The sequence below is a fragment of the Falco punctatus genome (genome assembly GCF_963210335.1).
Source record: "Falco punctatus genome assembly, chromosome: 2".
Lineage (NCBI taxonomy): Eukaryota > Metazoa > Chordata > Aves > Falconiformes > Falconidae > Falco > Falco punctatus.
This window is the reverse complement of record NC_137581.1, coordinates 32,573,136-32,581,589: the sequence shown is the minus strand read 5'-3', so window position 1 is coordinate 32,581,589 and position 8,454 is coordinate 32,573,136. Positions and strand designations below refer to the sequence as shown.

Below are 8,454 nucleotides of genomic sequence, written 5' to 3'. Positions count from 1 at the left end.
CTTACCTCTCATCCTCACCATCTACAAGAGGTGTTGTCAACGGCAGCACCTTCAGCGGAAAGAGGGAAGCGGAGGATGGCATATTGCTGCTACCGCCATCTGAAACAGCTGATGCTCCAACACCACTCTCGCCACTGGCAGCTTGAGGTAAACCCACCAGGGAAGGTTCCGTAGGGCGTCTGCCATCTTCAACTTGGCTTACAATTGACTGAGCTAGTGATTGTGTGGGGAACTGGGTAGAGCTTAGCGGTATCTGCTGTGGCACACTCTGTGCCACTGGCATACCTATACTTGTTGATATCAAGGGAGGCTGACTAACACTTTGAGCCAAATTCCCATTCTGCACAGCCGAAGCTTGTGCTATATTCTGTGGCTGTCCCAAACCTATAGAAGCAGAAGGTATGCCAGAGGGCACAGCTGAACCAGCTTGACTTGGTGCAGGAACAGAAGGTATAGGGCTAACCGCAGGCAGCTGCTGGCCAGTCATCCCTTGGACTACAGATTCCACTCCTTGTGCCTGTGGCTGTACAGGTAACAAGGTGTTTTGCTGAGCAATGACCATTTGCTGAGCAAGGCCTGAAGCACCAGCCTGTACTCCCTGCTGCATTATTCCTGTCTGCACAGGCTGCACTACTTGTGAAGATGGAGGAGCAGCCGTTGACGGCATAACTGGAGGTGGAATTTGGTTTGCAGCAGACGGTGGCTGCACCACAGCAGCTACGCTTCCTTGCTGCCCAACATTCAGCATTTGACCACTGGTACCTACACCTGGTATTGCTGCCGGAGCATGTGCAACAGGCTGGGCTGGGGCAGTGGCTGGATGTGCTTGTACTGAAGGCTGCATGCCCTGTGCCTGGGCAACGGGAACCGGCTGCCCTGCTCCTACTCCAGTAGAACCAGGCTGCATGGCAGGGGCTGGAGGCTGAAGGATCTGCTGATGTTGAATGTAGTCTGGCATAGCCCCCGCAACAGAGTTTTGGTTCACCGGCTTAACATGACCTGCAGCCATCTGCGTAGGAACTGTCTGTTGCTGCTGTTGCTGCTGTTGTCCATACTGCAACTGCTGTTGCTGCACAACTGGCAAAGTCTGCACAGGCTGCGCTGGCTGAGAATATGGTAGCGGCTGTTGAGCCATACTTTGAATGGCAGGTTGCTGGTGGCCCAGAGATGGGGATACACCTAGTATATTAACTGGGGCTGGCTGAACCCCAGTAACAGTGGTTAGACTGGCCTGTGCAGAAGGTTGGACCCCTGGCTTCTGCTGTGGATAGTTTACTTCTTGAGAATGCAGCTGGACTTGTGCAAGCTGTGATTGAGAAACACTCTGTGGTATACTAGATGCTGGAATTGCTGGAGGAGCAGCGCTGCTAAAATCCATCTGCTGCGGACCCACACCTTGAAACGCTTGCTGCTGTACCACAGTAGGTGCTCCCATTTCTCCACTTCCCACACTTTCTGTATAGTGACTCAGTGTGCTTACATTGCTGCTAACAGAACTCCCACTGGTGCTCTCCCTTTCAGAAGTCACTTCAAGCGGGTTTTGTTTTATCGTCTCTACTGCTTTGTTTACTGCTACTCCTTCTGAAACTGCAACAGTGTTTTCTTTATCATAGAATTCAGTGCATGTCCATCTACCTTTTTTGAAAGGTTCAGAACTAGAATCTAATTTTACAACCCTAAACCTTGATGTGCCAGATGCAGGCGGCTGCTGGCTTGATCCCACTGCCATTCCTGCAGTTGGATTAGTAACATTGTTAATGACACTAGAGGAAGCACTCGTACCATTGCCAACACCACTCAAGGTATTCACATTAACACTGCTGCTAGTTCCAGACAAAGCATTTACATTACCAGTACTTGTGATGTTGCTTAAATTTATAGTACCAAGCACACTGCTTGCCACACTAGAACTACCACCACCCATATTATTTAAGGTACTAGCTCCAGTAGCAGGACTTACACCTAAATTGCCAGGAGTACTTGTAGTGCGGATATTAGAGACGACAGATGCCGGGGAACCAGTGGATGATGCAGCAGAAACTGGTGCAGTTGATATAACATTGTCAGAGCTTCCAGTTGTTGACAGTTTTCTAAATGATGGACTGGGTGGTGGTCCTCCAGAAACTGGGGCACTGCCCACCCCAGGATGTGATGGATGATGGTGTCCATGGTGGTGGTGGTGAAGATGGTGGTGGTGATGAACATGATGGGGGTGAACACTTCCATTGATCACAACACTCTGCTGTGGGTGATGAGGCAGAGGAGCATGCTGCTGAGGAAGATGAGGCTGGTTTGGAGAAACGGCCCCAGGAGTCTCTGCCTCTTGGAAGTTATTTAAAGTCTCTTCAGAGGAGCTCCTCTCGGGTTCTCCCAAGTCAGTGGCCCTAGATAAAGAAACATCCAAGATTTCTGAAGACGACAGGTCTTCAGTGTGGGACTCGTCCAGGTCATCGTAGCTTTCTGTATCCTCAGCTATGCTGTTATTAGAGCTCATACTCGCTGATATTTGAGCAGGGGTCACACTGGTAATTTGGAAGCCACTTTTCTTTTTCATTTGAGCTCCACTCTGTGCAAGAGGCTGCGGCTGGAGCTGAGACTGTGAGAGGAGGTTCAGGCTTTGTGGAGGAGGGGGTGTCGGCTGTGGACCCACTGATGAAGATGCTGCAGGAGATGGAGGTGGCGGCTGGACCAGCAAAGGCGGCTGATAATCCTCGGCAGAGAGGGCAGCGCTCCCAACGCCGGTACCTGGTGCAGTGGGAGCAGTAACGCAGCTGCTGCCGCTGCTACTGCTGCTGCCCCTTCTAGGAAACATTGCCGGGTGCGCCATCTTCCTAGCACTAATGTCTGCGGCTGAGTCAGGCTGGTGCATTGTATCGGGTGTATTTTAAGAGTGCAATCCCCCGGCATGGAGAGAGACAGACAGACACACATACACACAGTTAGCTTTGCGCTCACGGCAGGGCAGAGGCACCAGGCACAGCCACCCACCCCACCCCCCGGCTCCCGCAGAGCACGGGCTGAGGCGCCTCAGCACCGCCGCTAACCACCCCCCTCCCCTCCTCCTCCCCTCCGAGACAGGGAGGGGGCGAGGACCGGTCCTCCGCCGCCTCGAGATTAGCGCCTCTGAATGTGACACTTTCAACCCTCCGCCATTCACTTTCTTCCTCCCTCTCCCCCCCCCCCCTTTTGCTTTCCACGACCACCCCCCTCCCCGGCCGCCCCCCCGCCTGCGCCTCTCCCGGGGGGCGAGCAGCGGGCGGAGGAAATGCCCGCAGGAGCCGGCCGGCCCCGGGGGCGAGCCCCTTCCTCCCCGCGGCTCGCCCGGCCGCCGCGGCTCGCCGGCAGCCGGCACAGCCCGCCCTCCCCACGGCGGCCGCCGCCGGGCCGCCGCCTCCCCGGCGGGGCGAGAGCAGCCGGCGGGCCCTCGGGGCAGCCCGGCGAGGCAGACGGCGCCCCTCGCCATCACCGCTGTAGTAGTAATAGTAGGAGAACGCAGATACGTACAGGACTGGCGCACGGGAGGGCGGCAGCGGCAGGCTGAGCCGGGCAGGGACATCCCCTTCAGTGGCAGCCATGGAGCTGAATCATTTTGGGTATTAGAGAGACGGAATAAGGAGGGAAGAAAAGCAGCAGCCCGACAAGAGAGTCCATGAAAAGGAGGGAGGGAGGAAGGGGGAGCCAGCCAGGCAGCCTCTCTCTCTCCTCCCTCTGTGTCTGGCTGTCTCTGGAGGAGGCTCCGCTCCGCACGCTCTTCCTTCCCCCTCCGCCTCCTCCCCCTTTATAACAGGCGGCACCCGCTCTTCCTCCGCAGAACCGCGCCTGGGACCGGTCCTCCTCCCGCGTGCGTCTGCCCCGTCCTTTCTTCCCTCCGGCTCTCTCCCGCCTGCCCCGCCGCTGCGGGTCTCTCCCCCTCCCGGCCCCGTCTCCTCACGGAGCGCTGGAGGAGGGCGCTGCGCGGAGCTGCAGGGGGGAGGGGAAAGCTCGCCAAAGGGGAGGGCAGGCGAGAGACAACGTAAGATGGCCGCCGCGCATGCGCGCCCCGCTGGCAGACATAAAGCCCGTCTGGCCGAGGCCGACGGAAATAGGCTCGGTTCGCGTGGCGGAAATTGCCGAGCGGCGCCGAGCCCGGGGAGGGGGAAGGGCGGGGTGTCCCCGCGTGGCGGCGCTCCTAGCTGGGGGGGGGGCGCCGGGCGGGGGCAAGGCTGCGGCTATGGCTATGGCGGGCAGCCCCCCCCACGCGCCCCACTCTCTTCTTCGGGCCCGCAGCATGACTGTGCCTCACATGACCCGCCGCCGCCTCCCTCCCCCTCTCCTCAGCTCCGCTGCAGATTTATTCAAGTTATTCATCACCTTCTCCTTCCTCCCCTCCCTCGGTCCAGAATATTCCTGCCCATTCCTTCCTTCCCTCCGCCCGGGGAAAGCGGAGCCGCCTCACTCGGGGGCCGCCTTCCCCTTTGTATGTACCTCCGGCGGCTTGCCCCCGACCCCTCCCCGCGCCGGGGGTCGCCGCGGGTGGCTCCCCTCACGCCCCGAAATGGCCGCCGCCCAGCACCCCCCAGGCGCTCTTCCTCGCTCAGCCGGCCGGGCGGGAAGGCCCCCGGGGCGGTGTCACCGGGCGGTGACGGGAGGCCGCGGGTGCTGCCACCGCGGCGCGGGCCGCCGGCAGGGCGGGAGGTGCGAGCCCGCTGCGGGCGCGCACTGAGGCGGCGAGACGGTGCCGGGGAGGCGGGGCTGCGGCGGGGCTGTGGCGGGCGGGGGACGCCGCGGGCGCCCGAGGGGAGCGACGCCCGCAGGCGGCCGGGTCAGGTGAAATCGTTCATCTGCATCCACAGGCGGCGTGTGCGTGTGTGTGGATGCGCGTGTGGAGGAGTTTCTGATGAGAGGTCGAGAGGAAACGCGCTGCTCCCAAACCGGTGCCGTTCACAAGCATTTCGAAGTGACGGAAGGGAGCTGCGGTGAAACCCACCACCCTGCCCTCGCTGCTGGCGGCAGGCCGCCCGGGCCTCCTCAGCGCCAGGCAGCAGCGCTCGACGCGCCTGTCGCGGCAGGGCTGCTCCGGCTCTCCCCAGTCCCACAGTTGGCTTCTCCTCATCGTGGGGCAACGACCGTCTGACCCCTGAAGACGCTAGATGCATGCGTGTCTGCCGGGAGATGCCCCGTCCCTGTGGCTGTTAGACTGCAGGTACACAGCAGGTAGGCAGGCACCTCATGGCCGCACAAGCCCGACAGATTGGCACTGCCGGTATTGCTCCCCCTTTCCCATCAGCAGGATCCTTTCCAGGAGTGCTTTCAGAGCGCCGAAAGTTGGGCCTCCCGCTTTCCTACAGAGAGTGGGACAGGTTCGCACCCTCTCCTCCCGCAGCCTGGCGTGCACTGGCGCCTGGAGAGCTGCTCGCACTCCCACCTCCTGGCAGCACGCCTGTGACTCCGAACCCAGGCGTCCCTGAGCTTCTGGAGTTGTCCGAAATCACTGCTTTGGAGTTGGTCCAGTTTGCATGGAATAATATAATGTTCGCAGGACTTGACTGGCATGGGCTAATTCTGTAATCTGACTGTGAAGCCCGCTGGACAGGACAGTCAACAGGGCATGGGGGGAAAAACAGGGCTTGGTGTTTGCTGCAGTGAATATTTAAACATACCACAAAGAGTAGTAGAGCTTTAACGAGAGGAGAGTTGTGAGAGTCCAAGGTAGTATATCATATAGCTGAGTCATTAGAGAGTTCTTGTGGGAGATGTAAATGTTAGCTCCTTCAGGCAGAGAGGAGATTTGAGTCTCCCATGTTCACTGTGTGGCGTTTAATCACTAAGGTACTAGAAAAGCTGGGTTTCTGGCTCCATTTTGTGAAAAGAGTGAGGATTTAAGGTCACACAGAAGGAGGAGCTTTTGCTGCCTGTTCCTGAATTTCACCCTTCCATCTTGCCTGTCCCTGTTGACCTAGCTTACCTAATTCTCACTCAATGTGGGGACCAGTGTCGCTTTGAGAAAACCCTGCCTTTTGTAGCCTAATTCCTTTTATGCCTGGAATGCAGACATTCAGCTCGTCTCTCCAGGTACCTGAAAGGTAGACTTGTAACCCTTGCTCCTTCCATGGCTCTCGGACACTATATACAGACGCTATAAAACTATTGTCATGTAATTAAATAGGATTCTGCCTTTTCTAAGAGCAAGACAGTATTATTTTTTAAAACTGATAATCAGCTAGAACACCTTGAAGACCACAATACTACCTGAACACGTGTTCCCTGTGGGAAGGAGCCTTTCTGCAACCCTCACAGATTTCAGGAAAGCATCACAAAGGTGCCCACAATCTGTCTACATCTTGGTGCAGCACTGAGACCTTGTATGTCTTCAATGAGATACTCACATGTGTAAACATTTTAGAGATGAGAGCCCGAGGTTGCAATCCAACTTCCATTATAAATTCCTGTTCTGTCTGCTTATAACTTTCCCAGACAATTTCCTTGAGGAATTAAGTCTTCTATGATTAGTTGCAGCTCGAAGATGATTTTTTGAATGTTTGAACAAAGTCCAACTACTTTTAAACCACATAGGCTATGAATACAGATGACTCTGTTTCTAACCTTAACAATTTGTGCAAAAGTAATTCAAAAAGGACTGGGCTCTGAAGTTTGTATGCACCTAATAGACATCAACAAGCCTGAAAAAGATTTAGAGCAATAGTTTTGTCACTGGTTAAATGCTTGCTTTTACCCACACTAACTTATATTAATTTTGAATAGTTGGTAGTCTTTTGGACTATAAACTTCTGAGTACAGCATGTGAAATGGTACTTTAAGTTGGGTCTGTATAGTTCTCTTCTTATACAAGAGAAACTGAAGAAAAAATGAAATTTAGATAACAGTGTTAACTTATCCGCATAACGCGGTCACTGGTCAGTTAACAATCCAAATGATAGTCTAGGCTAGACAAAGCACATCTGAAATGGCATGTTTGAAATTATTTTTTTAATGCTCTTTGTAAATACGAACATTTTTGTGTTACAAATTTTTTCTTTGCTTATCTGTTTTCATCAAGTACATGCTTACACTTCTCTTTCATTTTTTGCAAGCCTTAGTCTAAGCACAAAAATAGGGTTCTCAAATTCAAGATTTTAATTAATTTTCATATCCATTAAAGTTTTTTAAATTAAAATAAAACCACTGAAGTTGATAATTTAATTGTTATGAATTGTCTATTTAATTGTTCAAAGTGGGAAAAGAAATTTCATCATATACCTCATCTACAAAACACCACATATTTAAAATTCAACCACAACACAACTGACCACCTTCACATATGGACAATAAGTGAAATTACCCAGTAGTTATTCCAAACAAGTCCACCTGCTGTTTTTTAATGAACTGTATCAATCAACTAGCTGGAACCAGAGGTGCCTGTGTCATCACTGGATGAATCCAGCACCTTGTTGACCATGGTCACTGCTTATGACTACAGGGCAGATAGTCCTGCAATCCCGTCACTACCTCAGCCGGAGACTGAAGACTGCTGGAGGCTTGCCGGTATAGAGGAACCCCCTTGGATTGCATCTCCTACATACATGCTTCCCAAATGGGCCAGCACAGATGGGTTTGGTGCAGCCCTTGCTGCCGGGTAGAGAGAGTGAGTGTCTGAAAGAACTCCTATTTCAACCTTAAAATCTTATCATTCACGTTAGGGCAAGAGAACAAGATCTTCACAGTGTAAATATGTCTCACATATATATAATATTTCTTCAGAGAGGAAACAACAAGCTGTGTTGCCACCACAGATTCTCCAAGGATACAAGAAGCAGCAGTATTTTAATATTTTCTTTCTTTGGCTCCTTTGCTATTTGACACAGTTGTATGTGTTCATCCTAGCATATGCAGTAGTTCATGTCTTTGTGCAGAGTAATTATAAAACCAATGAACAGGAACACTATGGGTTTTTTACTCAAGAGAGTCAGAATCGTGGCAAATCAGTCTGATGTGTGTTTTAAATCCCATGTGACTGCTTCATAAATATTTTTTTAAAAACTTCAATGAAATGAATTTTTTTATGCTACAAAGCTGCCATTGTTAGTTTAGACAGAAGGCTTTTCTATGTTCATTAGTATTGCTGACTGTAGTCTCAAAGTTGGTTTGCAAAGGTGTATGCAGTTTTCTTTCTTGCTCAGAAAGTACAAGAAAATTCTCACCTTTCAGCTCTGAAAAAGTTGCAATTCTGCTTCTTCATTTCTTAGAGAGTTCAAGTCAAGTCTTGATCTTCCTGTCTTGTTTTGTTTTTAGTTGGCTTGTTAGTTGGTTGATTGGGTTTACTGACTGATTCCAAAACGCCTACTGAGACATTTTTCAGTCCTTATTTTAATTCTTATGAAATAATGTTGAACTTTTTGGAAAGGGAAGTTTTCCCTCAAGTTTTTATTAAATGAATGCTTGCAGAAATTGACAATTGTAGCAATCCTTAAAAAGACT

The 8,454-nt window shown here is 52.3% G+C and overlaps 2 protein-coding genes across 4 annotated transcripts in view; one reads left to right on the top strand and one right to left on the bottom strand.

The window, feature by feature from the left end:
- TSC22D1 (TSC22 domain family member 1) overlaps window positions 1-3,899 on the bottom strand; it is a gene marked incomplete at its 5' end in the record, with an annotated part of 95,808 nt that extends 91,909 nt beyond the window's left edge. Inside the window, 2 exons of one of the 2 annotated variants that reach the window (XM_080376788.1) lie at window positions 6-2,860; window positions 3,505-3,899. In XM_080376788.1, the coding sequence (XP_080232914.1) occupies window positions 6-2,827 (2,822 nt within the window). Of the gene's footprint in view, window positions 1-5; window positions 2,870-3,504 lie in introns of those variants that run through there. The other variant, XM_080376787.1, reaches the window with a different exon arrangement.
- A 118-nt stretch (window positions 3,900-4,017) lies between these two features.
- Window positions 4,018-5,509, top strand: LOC308059443 (uncharacterized protein; the record flags this gene model as incomplete). 2 transcript variants are annotated; one of them, XM_080376813.1, is made up of 2 exons in its annotated part: window positions 4,018-5,193; window positions 5,363-5,509. In XM_080376813.1, one exon carries the CDS (start codon window positions 4,018-4,020, stop codon window positions 4,957-4,959), a length of 942 nt encoding a protein of 313 aa, XP_080232939.1. In that variant the 3' UTR covers window positions 4,960-5,193; window positions 5,363-5,509. The 2 variants fall into 2 exon arrangements, with proteins under 2 accessions (XP_080232939.1, XP_080232938.1); XM_080376812.1 differs by having other exon boundaries at window positions 5,328-5,509.
- Window positions 5,510-8,454: the final 2,945 nt, after the last annotated feature.